Source organism: Branchiostoma lanceolatum, chromosome 18 (genome assembly GCF_035083965.1).
Source record: "Branchiostoma lanceolatum isolate klBraLanc5 chromosome 18, klBraLanc5.hap2, whole genome shotgun sequence".
Taxonomy (NCBI): domain Eukaryota; kingdom Metazoa; phylum Chordata; class Leptocardii; order Amphioxiformes; family Branchiostomatidae; genus Branchiostoma; species Branchiostoma lanceolatum.
In genome coordinates this window covers 7,412,722-7,428,155 of record NC_089739.1, presented here as the reverse complement: position 1 = coordinate 7,428,155, position 15,434 = coordinate 7,412,722, and the positions used below count along the sequence as shown (strand labels likewise).

Below are 15,434 nucleotides of genomic sequence, written 5' to 3'. Positions count from 1 at the left end.
TACAGCTCTCCTAAAGCATTAACGATCTAAGAGTCCTATGCCTGCCATTTGCATGACATGTGTAGATCTTATTATTTACCTCCAGCTCCTGACAGTTGATGAACATGGGATGAAAGGCACAGGGAGAGAGGGAACAGGAAGGTTAGTCAAACATGCAACAACACAGCAGCGTGCTGCACAACACTGCAAACACTCAAACACCATTCTCGAGAGGAAGATATGACTCAGCCTGGTAGCCATCCTAATCTACCGGCAGCTCTAGTTTGAGCCTTGGATCGCTTCCCTGACAAATAGTCTGGTATCCATTAATAAAGAAGTGATTTCTTTTGACTCTTTTCATGTTGGAAGATGGTCAACAGCTTCTTGCGTGTCTCATGGTCATTTGAATATTTGCTATCACAGTATCAGTATAAGCTTGAGCTCAGATTGGCTCAGAGTCGCACAGCCCTCTGTAATGGCATGGTAACAGGGAATGAACATGGTCAGGCATTTGAAGGTTTGATCCCTGTACAGCTTTTGTGAAATATGGTATTGGATACTGAAATAATTAATGACTAAGAGCCAAATGTTTAAATGGGGATGGGTGTCAGACTATTCTACAGGGAAGCGATCAGTTCTAGAGGAGCAAATAGAGCTAGAATAGGATGGAGACCAGGCTACTATGCCTTGCTTTTCATACAGATTGTGCCTTTGCTTCCAATTGCTGTGTGTAAACTTTCAGGCATAAGGTGTACAGTCACATGAAGCAAGGAAGACTGTCACATGATAACTGAATGAAATGAAAACAAAACAAAAAGAAGATCAAGTAAGGCTTAAACCACTGAGTGCCAATTAAGCACAAAAAAATAATCTTTTACCAATGCAAGAATGCGACAAGCATCATGATAGAAAAATAGGCTTAATTCCCAAATTCACTTTGTGTAGTCAAGCAATACATTCCTTTACTACTTGGCATAATCAAAAATTTTTTTTACAAACAAGATGCAATGCAATTTACTCTCTTTAGAACATGGTGATCTCATTCAACTCTGATCTGCAAATTTCTTGCAAGCATTTTGAAAGATCACAATCAATCTCTTCTGATGCCATGAAATGGAATCAAACAATGCAGCATGATTCAGACCATGGACAGATTATGACCACATCAATGAATTGAGTTGATGGATAGATAGATGGAAATCATGAACACTTAATGTCAACTGACACAAAGGAAATCAACAGCAACTGACTCTGTAGAAGGCTGAACTTTGTTCCAACGCAAAGCAAAATGAAAATTACCCATATCTTTGATAGCTACTCAATGAGAAAGAATGGCAAGACAATAAAAAAACTTGGGCAAATTTTGCTTTGCTTTATGTAATAGAGCAAAGATTAACTTCCTACAAAACCATTCAAAAACAGATGACCCTTCATAAGTTTGACTGTTGTTTGACTGTACAATCCTGATGATTGAGATATCATGAACTTGGCAAAATGTTCAATCAAACATTTGAATAAATCTTGCTCTCCATTGCTTTGTGCTAGAATAAAGATCAACTTTCTACAAAACCTTTTACAAAGAGATGACTCTTCATAAGAATTGAACAGATTCTAATGATGTAGACATCATGTACCAAGGAAAATCCACCACCCCACAGCAGAGCCTGAGAAACTTACATCTTTTTCCATGTATTTAATGATGGGCAGGTTGAAGAGTTTGGTCCCGTGTTCCTTGGGAAGGATAGAGTTCACCCCCGCGGCCTGAGGGCCCTCGCGGAGTCCTGGTGTACTCATGTCATCAGCTGGGGAAGGAGTGGCCACAGGTTAAATAATTCTTATCACTTCTGCGTTGTAGGAAGTTATCTGACCATACAACACTAGTTGGGCTTAGTGAAAGAGTAATACAGGACCAGTGTTCTCGCCAGCCTGAAATTTTTACCCGTCATGTCAATTTTGCTTCGGGGAAGAACATATCGAGCGCCGAAGGCGCGAGGGGTCGCGCCGGAGGCGTGACCATTCTAGGGGGGTCCGGGGGTATTCTCCCCCGGAAAATTTTGAGATCTAGACCCTCTAAAACGCTATTTCCTGCATTCTGAGGGGCAAATTTCCTGGTAGAATAAGCTTAGTTTAATGACATCTCTTTCGGTGAAAAATTACACAAGGGTTTCAGGCTTAATGTTTTGGGGAGGCGTGCCGTCATCGCGGAAATATCAAATGTTCTGAACTTCACACACAAGCTACACTTCTATGTTGTATACAATCGGTTCAGAAAATAACATTTAGCACAACAAAACTTTATTACGTATCAGCTACGTCCTACAAAAAATACACACAGAATAAGTCGGCAAAAGTAAAACACAACTTTTCAACAGTTGTTCCGTATGCGCCCTGTAATTATCGAACATAATGAGGACTTACTTTGAGAAAGAACGCAATAAAGACGTCCATTTTTTTGTACCATGTTTTCCACGGTTAATTTCTCCGGTAACTGCACTGAATGTGTTCAAAAGTTGTCGATTCAAGCCTTCCAACAGCCGCTTCGTCGTGCGAACCTTGCGATTCCCGCCATTCCCCTAACATCTCGCAAATTCACGCTTAGCTGAAGTCTCGCGAGTAGCGAGACTCGCATGCCATTGGTCGTTTTTTCTTGACCAACGGAGACGTGCGCTGTGATTGGTTGATTACAACAATATCTGAGGCCTGTTTACCATTTCTTGCGGGAAGAAAGCAGGTTACTCAGCCGCCGCGGCTTGAACTTTAATACTGTTTACACAGATTACAGAAAGCTTGATAGCTATAGGAGTATTTCTGAATTTTAAGGCTTCTTTGATGACAATAACTGACGGTGAACCGAGAGGGACAAAACAGAAATAAACATCAGCCTGATGCGACCGGCCAAAACTGTAGTGGGGAGGGCGGCGCATGACGCCGAGTTTTCGGTGGCCGGCGGGCATTAGAAATGATCTAGATTGCCCTCGTCACGAACTTCCGCTGATCCTCTGGAGTTTTTGAAAATTCTAAGCTCTGTCTAAATATCTTCACACACTGATTTTTGTCCATTAAAAATGACGGGTTGGGCAAAAATTTTGTCCGTCATGAGCGACAAAAACCCGTCAAATGACGGGAGGACGGGCGCTGGCGAGAACACTGTACAGGACATTGTACATATGTGTACAGGTATGAATGATGAAAAACTGTTACAATCAAAATAGAATAATACCTAATTCAACATACTACAAAAATGTATCCTGCTCCTTAATATGGTTCTCTATCAGACATGTTCATTGGTCAGGAGTCAATGGAACACTTAGTATCAAAATCTAAGGCTATAAAATCTACATGTAAACAAATGCTAGTCTATGTTCAGATAAGATAGCAGTTACTGTATCATTTCTCACCATTCAGGTCCAGGAACAGGACAGGAATGTGGATTTCCATACCATGGGGAGGTGACCTACATGGACAACAACAAGATATTATTATATAGTTATAGAATACAGAAATGCTCCGTAATATTTTCATTCCCTTGCTCGTGCAGACAAAAAGCAGTACTAAGAAACACACCCACACACACACACGCACATGCACTTACATGTACACACAAAAAAGCTCACATTTGTTTATATTGGAAATCACAGAAACACACACGCACACACACACTCACACACACACACACACACACACACGCAGGCACACATAGGCAGACACAGACAAACCCAGGCTCACGCATAAATAAAAGCAACAGAACAGAAGTAATCAGAGATGTTTATAACTCACCAGTCAGCAGGAGCCCCCGGGATGCCGCTGTTCGGAGCCGGTACCAGGACAGCATTCCTCTCCTCTGTCAGACAAACCCACTGGTCGATCAGACTCCCCTCACGCTCCTTATCATTGTCTGTCTTGTCTGTAAGGAACATTGCCAGGAATGCTTAAGCCACAAGTCCTTCAAAACCTCATGGCATGGTTTGAGTTCTATAATATCTACCAATTTAGAGGGAAAAAATTGTTTGTGTCCATGTCCACTTCCACTTCTTGTTGGAAGGCTCAACTTTGGTTCTAATATGTTAAGAAAATGGATTTTTGTAATGTACACAGATAGATTTTCATGTTGACTTACACTCCTTGTTGATCATCTGTTGAATCTGCTTGTCTAAGTGTTCCCTCCTCCTCATGAGGGCCTCTGACCAACGTTCCCTCAGCAGATTCAGGTCGTCCTCCTGGTAGCTGTCCAGCCCCTTCTGCAGCTTGCTGCGTGCGGCGACGCAGCCGACAGCGATGGACGTGATGCTCTCACAGATGATGGGCAGGGTGCCTGAGTTGTGGACAGGCTTTACTTTCACCTGGATTCGTCTGGAGTGGCCCTGTATGGAAGGAAATAGTGACAGTGTCAGTTCACTAGCTATAAAAGAATGCCTGAAAGGGTATTTTAGTTGTAGACAGTTTTTACTTTAACTTGGATTCGTCTAGAGTGGCCCTGTGGGGAGAAAGACAGTCACAGTTTCATTGCACTAGCAGCAGAAGAATGACTTTTCAGTACAATCACAGATAATGGCCAGGGTGCCTGAGTTGTGGACAGGTTTTACTTTCACCTGGATTCGTCTGGAGTGGCCCTGTATGGAAGGAAAAAGTCATAGTGTCAGGGGAAAAAGGGGTAAAGGCCCTATAGCAATGTTATCCACTGTGTCTTGGGCATGGTATTGAAAGGTGTGGAGCCCATTCCCAACTGATGTTAGGTTAACATTTACACCTGGGTAGAGTGAGGAAAGTACCTTTCCCAAGGACACAATGTCTAGCCAGGATTGGAACCCATGACCTCTCAATCTGTGTCCGCTAGTCTACAGGTGTGCTTGACTCACCTGTCTGAGCTGGAAGACCCCGCCTGTCAGCACCTCAGGTTTCACCTGCAGCTCCACAGGTGTGTACTCGCCCTGCTCGTTCAGCTCCTGGATCTCCACCCACAGTTCAATCTTCCTGATCAGCTCTCCCCATCTACAACACAACACACAGCTAAAATAAATATTCAAATTATTAAACATAATACAGCACTGCTATCAAGTTTGCTATACCGTACAGCAATCTTTGGTTATTGGTCGCTCGTTATCTGTATGTTATCTTAAGCACTTCTTTAATGTCTCACAATTCATCCTTGTGGCTGCTAGAAGGTAATCTTTATTTTGTTATTTTTTGAAGTACATGTAATAACAAATCTGTCATCATCATCATCAAGTGTATGGAGAGAGACATATGCAAGAGCCTGTACTGTCCTTAAGAATTTGGCAAAGCACACCAGGTCATCCCTACTCTTCTCGCTAAGTGGGTTGGGTTCTTTAACATCTTGATGACTGGCTTCCCCCTTACACAGGACAGAAGGCTGAACATCCCTTCCAAAGAAAAATCTGGTCCCTTAACATCCAAGTACATGTAGGGGGTCCTGGGAGTTGAACCCGCAGCCTCTGGGTTTCCACTCTGTGCTAAAAAAACTGGGACTTCTGACCAATCCCACCACAAATACACTATTAGAGGTACAAAACGTGACAAGTATAAACAGTCTACAAATTCCTAATGTTTGAATAGACCGACCTGTCTCGAAGGGATTTTGCCTTCTGTGAGACATGGTCCACCTCCCAGCCAGGCTTGGTGGAGTCGAACCCTGCACTCCTGTGTCCCCAAACCTCGATCGACCACGCACCGTTCTCCAGGAAGTCCATGAACTCTTCTGTCACGTTTACTGTGAACTCCTGTATTAGGTATATGTAATGCAAATGCATTCAATTGAACAGCACAAGCTTGAAGAACCAAAGCATAGACAACCATAAGACATAGTATTACATGGGCTACAAGAAAACATGAGGCCAAAATATTGTAGTGAAATAAAGCGAAAGCCATTTCAGTTCAGACAAGCTGGATACATGTATTTTGAATAACAAGTGGCAATTGGGATGTGAACTTGCCCAATTTAAAACAATTTCACAAGAAATTTCAAGATAAGAATATAAACGTTATGACCCTGTACCTATGGGTATTATGTGTTCTATAATAGTAACTGTAATGCTATCTTTTGAGTACTAGCATTAACATGGTATGAGCATTTCATGTAGTATGGCTGACTGAGTGTATAAAGTTCACTGTGTTCTTCTAGTGTTAGATGAATCTAGGTTAACCAGTGACAAACAGGTTACAGACAAAATAAATTAACTGAAATGAACGGTAATATGCTTCAAAGGTAAGATTAGAAGCATCTAGTTTCTTTACAAACGAGGTCCACGTACCCTGGAGTGTTCAAACCTCATGGTGGTGCCCTTGACAGATCGGTACGACGGCAGCTCAGGGTTGATGACGGGAGGTACCACTACGGATGAGGAGTGGCCCCAGAAGGTGTACTGACAGAACACAAAATGTGACAGGGACGGAGGGAGGTCTGTGGCCTCCAGGATCTTCAACTGTGGAAAGAAAACAAAAGTTGAGTCAAGTTTTATTCTTACTGGCCATGAAAAATCAATATATACATGTTCGGTAAATTAAGGTGATACAATTATATACTTGCTCTTTTCTTCTAGGCATCTTAGTTTTGCTTTTTGGCAATTCTAGTAAAGAAGTTTGCTATCATGATCTTTATATGGTAAAATTTCTCTTAATCTCTTAAACTTTGCTCTATATTAGTACATTTCAATTCTTGACAATATTTTGTTTCCAACTGCAATTTTGTTAATAATTCATAATGATACCTGAATGAAACAATGAGGTCTGAAACCTTAACACAACTTGGAACTCTTTGAACATGGAAGGCAGCAAGTTTTAGACAGGCACTAAGCCTGAATGTCAGCGGACAACCCAGAGGGTCCTCTCGTTCTTGATTTATGATCTCAAATCTTTAGACAGGCATTTACCCTGAATGTCAGCGGTCCACCCAGAGGGGCCCCCTCTCCTTCTTGATCGATGATCTCGAAGCTGCTGTGACTTTCGCTGGAGCTCCCGTCAGAGTGGGCGTCGGCCTGGAGCCGGTCTGGGATGGTGCCTGCTACTTTAACAACTTCTACATGCAGTCTTCCTGAGGCCTGGTAACAGGAACAACAGTTTGCATCAATACTGACTATTAATATAGCTCCTATGCATCTCAGAGGAAACTGCGTTATCATATTGCATGCAATATGAAATTTACAATAAAGAGTAAAATACAGTGGCATAGCATCTTTGGTACTAACAACTAACTCCACCAATGAACTTAACAATAGGAACATAAATGTAGAATGTACAAACGTAGATAGTGATCAAACCTGACTATCAATACCAAAGATGCTAAAAGATAATACATTACTCGTGTGTAGCCCAAGACATTAATGCTCAGGATTTAGTATATAAATCAAAATAATGCTTGCATTCAGGGTCTTTATATTTTCTTAAACTATTAACAGTAACAACACTACTTTTGAACTGCAAGCCATTACTTTCCCAGAAAACGAAGATATTGAATCATACTTTTGAGAAGCCATCAAGGAAAACAGCATTTTTTAAATCTAAAACTGTTACCACTTCTGACTCTGAGTGAAAGAATGACAGATTATAAACAAAAGAGGCACGTCATACCTCGCCCTGTTGGCTGATGATGGGCACAGCGTACTCAAACCTGATGTCGTGGTACAGGCACTCCAGGAACACGTTCGCCACGCCGATAAGGTTATGGTTCTCCTGGGACTCGTAGAACGGGTCTTCCCTGTCCTCCATATCCTATTACATATACATATACATGTACATGAAGTTCAAATCTTTAAATACACACTGCAAAAACTGTATGAATCAGTATGATCTTTGGAGTCCATCTATCTCTCTAAAATGTAATTTGTTACTGGCAAGTTATTCATTATTAAGGTTTAGAATACCAAGACGCTGCTTTACCGTCTTCTATCTTTCTTTATCCGTCCTCCCAGCCTTTCTCCCTCCTTCTCCTTCCTTCCCTACCTCCTTCCCATTGACCCTTCCATAATTCTTTTCCTTCCTCTCTGTTTTTCTCCCTCCTTTCCCTTCTCTCACCATCCCTTACCTGAATCTCCCTGCCCTGTTCCATGACCTCCTGATAGTAGTCTCTCATGTCAATGATCTGGCTCTAAAGTTCTTCTTGTCCCTCCCTCCTTCCTTCCCTTCCCTCCTTTCCCTTCTCTTTTTATCCCTCCTTTCCCTTCTTTTTCCATCCCTTACCTGAATCTCCCTGCCCTGCTCCATGACCTCCTGATAGTAGTCTCTCATGTCGATGATGCGGTTCTCCAGTTTCTCCATGGACCACACCTGCGTGCTCCTCCCTTTCCTCTTCACTTGGATGGCTGGCTCACTGATGATGATCCCCCTCTGGAAAAATGGTACAATCCATGATTAACTGCAAGAAATTCTACCTCAAAACAAACGTTACCTCATGAATTTAGAAACTGCTGCAGCATTATTTCATAAAAGGCAAGTCAAGATCTGTTTGATTGTTTCCTTGAGCTTTATCTATTCTAAAAAAAACAACTCAGATCAGCCTGCTGGCTTCTTTCTATTGAGGGAAGAGGTAAGGGTTGTTATGAGGACTCTGAGAGACATTCAAAACCTAGTTTAAAGCTATATTCGTCTGTCCTCGTTCGTCCAAAGTAACTTTTTAATGTATTTTAGCGCATGATAATTCTTTTAAATTTGGTCTATTGGAATGTTTTTAACATACTTCTGTAAGAAATCTAATGTAATTCAGGTGTGTCGTCAGACACACCTGCAATGTTGATTTCAGAATAAAGATTGATTGATTGATTGATTGAAGGGTCAGATAAAATATAACGAAGATACAGATCACATAAAAACACAGCTAGATGTACAAAAGTTAAGTGTGACAGGTCGTTGTGACAGGTCGTTCTGTGTAATTAACATAACCAGCTGCTGTCGTGCCGCATGCCTGCAAAGCTGGTGTGTTACGCCAAAGGGTGGTAGCACTGGCTATATATTGTAATTCTTGATTTGTTAATTTGTAACTTAATTTTGGCTAATTTAATGGTCACTAGTTAACCACTAAAAAAATTTTTTGTAAAAGCTCATCATAGCAACTATTTGATCACTAATATTGGAGACAGTGATGTTTATTCTCACCGTTAAATTGAGCGCCGTGACCTACTCCATTTTCCCCCAACCGCTATATTTTCCTGCCACTATATTAAAGACTTAGACTAAGTGATTTACAGTAGATACAGAATTGAAGGCCTAATAAATCCATAAGCATATAGTCCTAATATATGACATCCCCACCTTCCTGTTAGGACTGAGGTTAGAGGCTGGGATCTGTAACGTCACGTGGAACTCCGTCATCTTCTCCAGCTCCTGCGCGAGAGAGTTTGCTTCCCGGACCAGCGCGTTCGCCTTCACAATCTCCTCACGCAGCTTTGCCAGGCCCTGTCTGAACAGCTCATCTCTGGGGGCGGAAATGTACATATAAACGAGTTGTTTGGTTCATGCATGCAGCAAATCTGATATCATAGATAAGGAAACTGATTTGCCAGGCCCTGTCTGAACAGCTCATCTCTGGGGGACAGCAATTCATATAGGAGTGAGTGGTCCATGCAGCAAATGCATGTAAGATTCAGATTCAGTCAGATTCAGTTTTATTTCTCATGACTTTGCATGTGACAATTTCATAGAAATATGCGTCATGAAGTGTATCATAATTCACAAAGGGCTCATGATCTGTAAAATTCACTATGTAAACATTGACTATAACATTACGAGTTTAAAATAACATAGCATGATTAGATCAAAATAAGGCACCGATTCAAGTTTCAACAACTTAAGAGTTCGAGCAGTTGAGTTACTTTAGTGGCTCAACGTTCATCCGCAATATACAGTAAAAGCTGTGGTATCAACAGTCAGTGAGGTAGAGCAGTTTTAATACTTCTAATAAGAACAGCATCTGGGATATTGCCATACAAGCAGCACAACATGCAAGTTAGAGAACAGTATCAAAAAATACATGGCGATGAAATAACAATCACGGAAGGTATAGATAAAGAAACAAAACTGATCTGGCATGAATTAGCCTTGTTGAAATATTGCATTTACTCCCTCTCTAAGAGTCTAAGCAGAATGTCTTTCAAAGTTTCATTCATAAGAAAAGTAAGGCAGCACTGGAAGAACCAAGCTTTACAGAAACAAAATCCCTTCCATGCAATGAGGTATCCAGTTTAGATAAAGGCATTGAATTAAATTGAAATCTCATGAACTACTTAGCACTACCAGTATTATTCAGCAATACTCCATCCAAAACTAGGTTTTTCCTTCTCTCTTTCAAAGGTTTGATTTGAAAAAGAAGAGCACAAAAGAATGTTCACAATGTTTTCCTCACCTTTCCCCCACCCACTGGTGTACCTGGGTGTAGGTTGGGGTTACTGCTTTAACAATGCCCTCAGTATTCAAAAAGTTTTCACTCTCTCTTATTCTTTTAAGATTTGATTTCTAAAAACTTAAGGTACATTTTTTTTCTCAAAACATTTGAAAAAACAAAAATGAAAATGCAATCCTCACCTCTCCTCCACCCACTGTGTGTACCTGGGGTGCAGGTTGGGGTTACTGACTCCGTGGGACAGACCGCCGAACGACTCTGAACCGGGGAGCTGCTTGTTCTGGACCGGGGAGCTCAGCTGTTGCCGAAGCATCTCCAGCTTCTTCTCGTACATCTCCCGCTGCTTCTCCAGCGCTCCCTCTTTGTCCTTCTCGTGCTGAGACTCAAGGGACTTCATAGCGTTCTGGATGGGGTCTGTGATTGAAAAAAAGTAAAGGTACATGTAAGTTTTGAGGCCGTCAGTGGGTTCTTATCCACTGTGTTTAAGGTGGTATTGGAAGGCGAGGCCAATCCCTCTCCTTGCACTGCCTTTTACCTCCCCAACTGAAGTCAGGTACCCATTTTTACCCCTGGGTGGAGTGAGGAAAGTCATGTAAAGTGCCTTTCCCAAGGACACAACATCAGAAGTCCAGGGGATTCCAACCCAGGACCTCTGGGTTCTGAGCTGTGGTATGTCAGGGGATTCCAACCCAGGACCTCTGGGTTCTGGATCAACACCCTAACCGTTGCACCAAAATGACGCTACAGAAAACTTTCTAGTTTAGTTTTTTACCAAAATATCTAACATATGAGCTCACACAATGTTACAGCCACACCTGGTTGGAAACCACCTGGCCCAGGCAACTACATGTACCTCAAGTCACAAGCCACATAGAAAACACTCATGTCCATTTTTACATATTTAACACCACCCTGTCCTCAGCAACCACCTGTCGGCAACCATTTTTCCTCAGTCCCTTGACTGGTTGCTAAATGTGTCAGCATGCGTACCTCTCTGTATGTGTGAGTGTTTCTGGATTCTCTGTGTGTTTGAACATTTACAATGACGACTCAATTACACAAGAATGATCTGAAGTCCCATTTTCCCCTTGTTACAAACTGTAGTTTGATCTACTGTAACATAGGGTATTACTCACCATTCATGAGTTCCACCATCATGACTTCATTCTGGGCGAAGTCGTAGTCAGCACGGGACACCTCAACATCAGGGGTGGAGGCAACCGAGCCTGGGGGGAGGGGGGCAAGATTGTTATATATCTTACAACAGGCAGAGTATGATTGTGCAATGACTTCATTGTAACCTTTCCTATCAAGGTGTACTTTTGTATGTCCAAATGCAGTTTCAACCTCATTGAGCACAGACATGTAGACAAGTTCACTGTGTAGTGCCCTTAGTGCATATTATTTACATGACTGGATATCTACAGCTATGTCAACTAAGGACTTGTATCTTACCACATTTCCCTGCTATATATGTACACTAGCAGACATTTTCCCAGACTTTATAGGCTAGCACTGTCAAAGAGCCTCCTTGACAGCCTTGGATAATCTATGGTGTTAGACAAAGGCGCAGAACAACTATCACTGACAGTACATCACATTTTGCCTGAGGCAAACTGAATTGTGTCTGCAAAATTGAATGACCTGACCTCCTACCTTTCCCAAGGTGGGACAGGTGACATTCTATACGGAATATACCAAGTCATCAGAGAGGAGGGGAAGTCAGGATAATTGAGATTTGTGTAACGAACTAACGTACTCACCAACTCCCGACCTGGGACAGTTGATACGGAAGAAATGGTGGTTCCCTAAGAAGATTCTGTTCCCGTTTCTTAGTAACGTCTTCTGAGTCACGCAGTCACCATTCACACAGCATCTAAGAAAATAAAAACACTGTATATAAACACTTGACATGTAGATCAGTTGACTTTTTAGCCACCTGTCAGTCTGCACTAGATGTGGACAACACCCTTGAATCTTCGTCTGCTAAGTCAAGCTGAGAAAGAGAGGGAGACTCCTGACTTCATCAGAGTTTGTTATACAGTCTTTATAAAATAATCTTCAACATAAAATGTCATGCAATCTTCAGTTTATTCTTTGCCTCAATGCTACATTGTATTAAAAAGTTGGCAAAATTTATATATTACACAGTACTATCTACATGGAAGTGTAGTCTTCAATATCGTCAATAGACTCAAGGCTATGTTGTATTGCAACATTGGTACAGTGACAAAATTAGCAATAATCTGGACTGTCCCACCTTGCTTCCGGCATGGGGGTGAGGTAGACGTCCTCCCCCTCCAGGTCCATAATGCAGTGCTCCGTCTGGATCCCCAATCCACTCAGCTGGATATCCTGGGGGGTGGGGGCGTCGGGCCGGCCCACTAGGGTGTGATCCTGGGGGGGGGAGGGAGAGAAAAATAACCTTGAGTCAAAACAGATTGTTTAAATTAAAATCTTAGTTCATGCTTTTCATGCATATGATGGTGTCAAATGGGACGAATGGCTATACTGGCGTGCATGAGATCGAGAGGTCACAGGTTCTAATCCTGGAATTTCTTGCTAGATGTTATGTCCTTGGTAAAGGCACTTAACACGACTTTCCTCACTCCACCGAGGTGCAAAAATGGGTACCTGATTTTGATTGGAGAGGGATGGGCTCCACCTTCCACTACTCACTCACTATCCGTCTTAATTGTGACAATAGATAACGACCCACTGCCCCTACGGCCTCAAAAAGGCTATGGGGCTACTTTTACCCTTACCTTTTTGATTCTCCATTTTGTACCAGATGACACTTAACATAATTATGCCAAGACCCTGGGAGTCTGGCAAAGCTAATAAACTTGCTAATGCATTGTTTAACAGGTATGCTACATAATTACAGTCATGTACGAGAGAGACTGGAAAAAAAATTCTCTTAATATTGGATTTTTGCGTTTTACAGTATTAAGTGACAAATGCATTCAATTTGTACGGTATATTCTATTACATTGCACATTGCGTTGTCCATTGGAAGTTGACTTACATGTAAATGGCCGCATGTTAAAAGCTAGCAGAACTACATTGTATATGTTACTCACAAATCATTTTACCTTCGCCACAAAGAAAGTATGTTGTCCAGTTTAACAGAAAACCATTTTGATTTTTCCTACTTACCAGGATATGCCGTCAGCCTACTTAAAGTAATTTGGAGGAAAGAGCTTCCTCATTCCCAACAAAACGCTGATCACTGTAAATTGTACTGCACATTGTACGGAGCAATGACATCATCCAGACATTTTTCACTGTACATAAGAACTATGACGTCTTAAGACTCACATTTCACTATTGATTAATTTCGCCATTTATATGTGTTAGAATGACTCTAAGGATTTACCGACTAAAATGTCACGCATAAATAGAAAATACATCATTAATTCATTTCTTTTCGTCAATTATTCATGAGTGACTTGCAGACGTCCGGTCAGCTTTTTATTAAATGGTTCAGAGGCGGCATAATCAAATCAATCTGTTGTTTTACTTTCACAAAGTTTTTTAAGACTTTTTTAAATCTTCCTAACAGGAGACAGACCTTTTCTGTCATAATCTTTTTATTGAAATACAGATTTTTTCCCTCAGTTTTTCTGGGTACTTTTTTTTCACCCTTTATCCAACCTTGAAATATCACTCTTCCACCTTGGCCGTTTTTCAAGAGTTCAAGGGTGGAGTTCAAGAGGAAAAAAGTTTGCGATAAGTATTCAGGACATCTCCGCACAGAAACAAACTGTCACTTTGTCTAAACGTAAAGTAGAGGTAAAGATAGTCCCATAGCCTTTTTGAAGCCGTAGGGGCAGTGGGTTGTTATACACTGTGTCCAGGGTATTGGATGGCAGAGCCCATCCCTCTCTTTCCATCGCCCTTTACCTCCCCAACTGAAGTCCGGTACCCATTTTTACACCTGGGTGGAGTTAGGAAAACCGTGTTAAGTACCTTCCCTAAGGGCACAACATCGGTGGCATGTCAAGGGATTCAAACACAGGACCTCTGGGTTCTGGGCCAAAGACCCAACCATTACGCCTACACCACGCCACACCTTGATTCCCCTTGTCCATCCCTACCTTGAGATAGTACACCAGCAGTTCATTGAGTGAGGGGTCAGCATTCAGGTTGACCAGGAAGTTCTTGTCCTGTTCTACCTTGATCCCCGACGTCTGCACCGAGATGCCCATCTTCTCCAGGGCCTGCTGCCTCTCCTGGTGGGGAGAATGCACAACCTGGTCAGCTTGTCTGCATATGTTAGTACACTGATCACCATTATCTTCTCCATAACCCACGGACACATTAACTTTTATTCATAGGGTTACCCTTATCTTGTTACATTTTTATATTTTACCAAAAGCAGCATCTAAGACAAGACATTTAGTTTTAGATGTAAGAAATACAAATTTATCATTCTTGTTTTCACACATTACTTACTTGGTGCAGTTTTTCAGTCTTAGCCAGTTTCTCCTCCCAAGTTGTTGTCATGTCCTTCATCAACTTCTCAGACTCAACAAGACGCTCCTTCAAATCCGGAGCCTTAAGACTCTGTACAGGGAAGGTGGTATGTTTGTTACTTGCACTTGAAATATAAAAGAGAGCTATGGGTTGAATTCCTATTTAAAGATGCCAACTCCTTGCAATGTGCTTGTTCGTTCATTCAGACCCTTGTAGTGCCCAGTGGCACATAAGGTTGCAAGTTTCTTTGCAATTTCAATAGCAAGGTATCTTTTACAGAGGTAGCTAGCCCTTTCCCTTTAACATGCTTGAGGCACCTCCTCAAACTCGGGACCCCCATTTAAACATTCCTTCTGAGATACCCTTCCCAGGATTGAACCAGGGTCTCCCAGTTACCAACTAATTTGAACCAGAAGCTCAAAATTGAGGCTGCTATATGTACCAGTTGAGCTACAGGGATCTGCCCTAAAAAGATTCCAAGATACAGACAACAATTTCAATGCCCATTACATTAATCATGCTCTAACATTCTTTTGAAATATCACTGCACCTTGAGTTTGACAGGCTACTTTAATATCAATGCATGTTCCCTTTGTTCATTAAGTCTGACAACATTTGAAAAAAGAAG

General features: G+C 41.7%; 1 protein-coding gene across 7 annotated transcripts in view; it reads right to left on the bottom strand.

Moving 5' to 3' along the window:
• The window catches only part of LOC136424488 (kinesin-like protein KIF13A), a 65,171-nt gene that overhangs the window by 14,932 nt on the left and 34,805 nt on the right, over positions 1-15,434 (bottom strand). For all 7 annotated transcript variants that reach the window (XM_066413098.1, XM_066413101.1, XM_066413102.1 and 4 more), the window contains exons 13-29: positions 14,786-14,896; positions 14,428-14,562; positions 12,588-12,724; positions 12,091-12,203; positions 11,464-11,553; positions 10,510-10,741; positions 9,241-9,403; positions 8,173-8,319; positions 7,564-7,704; positions 6,867-7,034; positions 6,249-6,419; positions 5,560-5,717; positions 4,836-4,968; positions 4,097-4,340; positions 3,757-3,883; positions 3,378-3,433; positions 1,657-1,781 (exon numbers count right to left, since the gene is read on the bottom strand). In XM_066413098.1, coding sequence (XP_066269195.1) covers positions 1,657-1,781; positions 3,378-3,433; positions 3,757-3,883; positions 4,097-4,340; positions 4,836-4,968; positions 5,560-5,717; positions 6,249-6,419; positions 6,867-7,034; positions 7,564-7,704; positions 8,173-8,319; positions 9,241-9,403; positions 10,510-10,741; positions 11,464-11,553; positions 12,091-12,203; positions 12,588-12,724; positions 14,428-14,562; positions 14,786-14,896 — 2,451 coding nt within the window. The remainder of the gene's footprint in view (positions 1-1,656; positions 1,782-3,377; positions 3,434-3,756; positions 3,884-4,096; positions 4,341-4,835; positions 4,969-5,559; positions 5,718-6,248; positions 6,420-6,866; positions 7,035-7,563; positions 7,705-8,172; positions 8,320-9,240; positions 9,404-10,509; positions 10,742-11,463; positions 11,554-12,090; positions 12,204-12,587; positions 12,725-14,427; positions 14,563-14,785; positions 14,897-15,434) is intronic.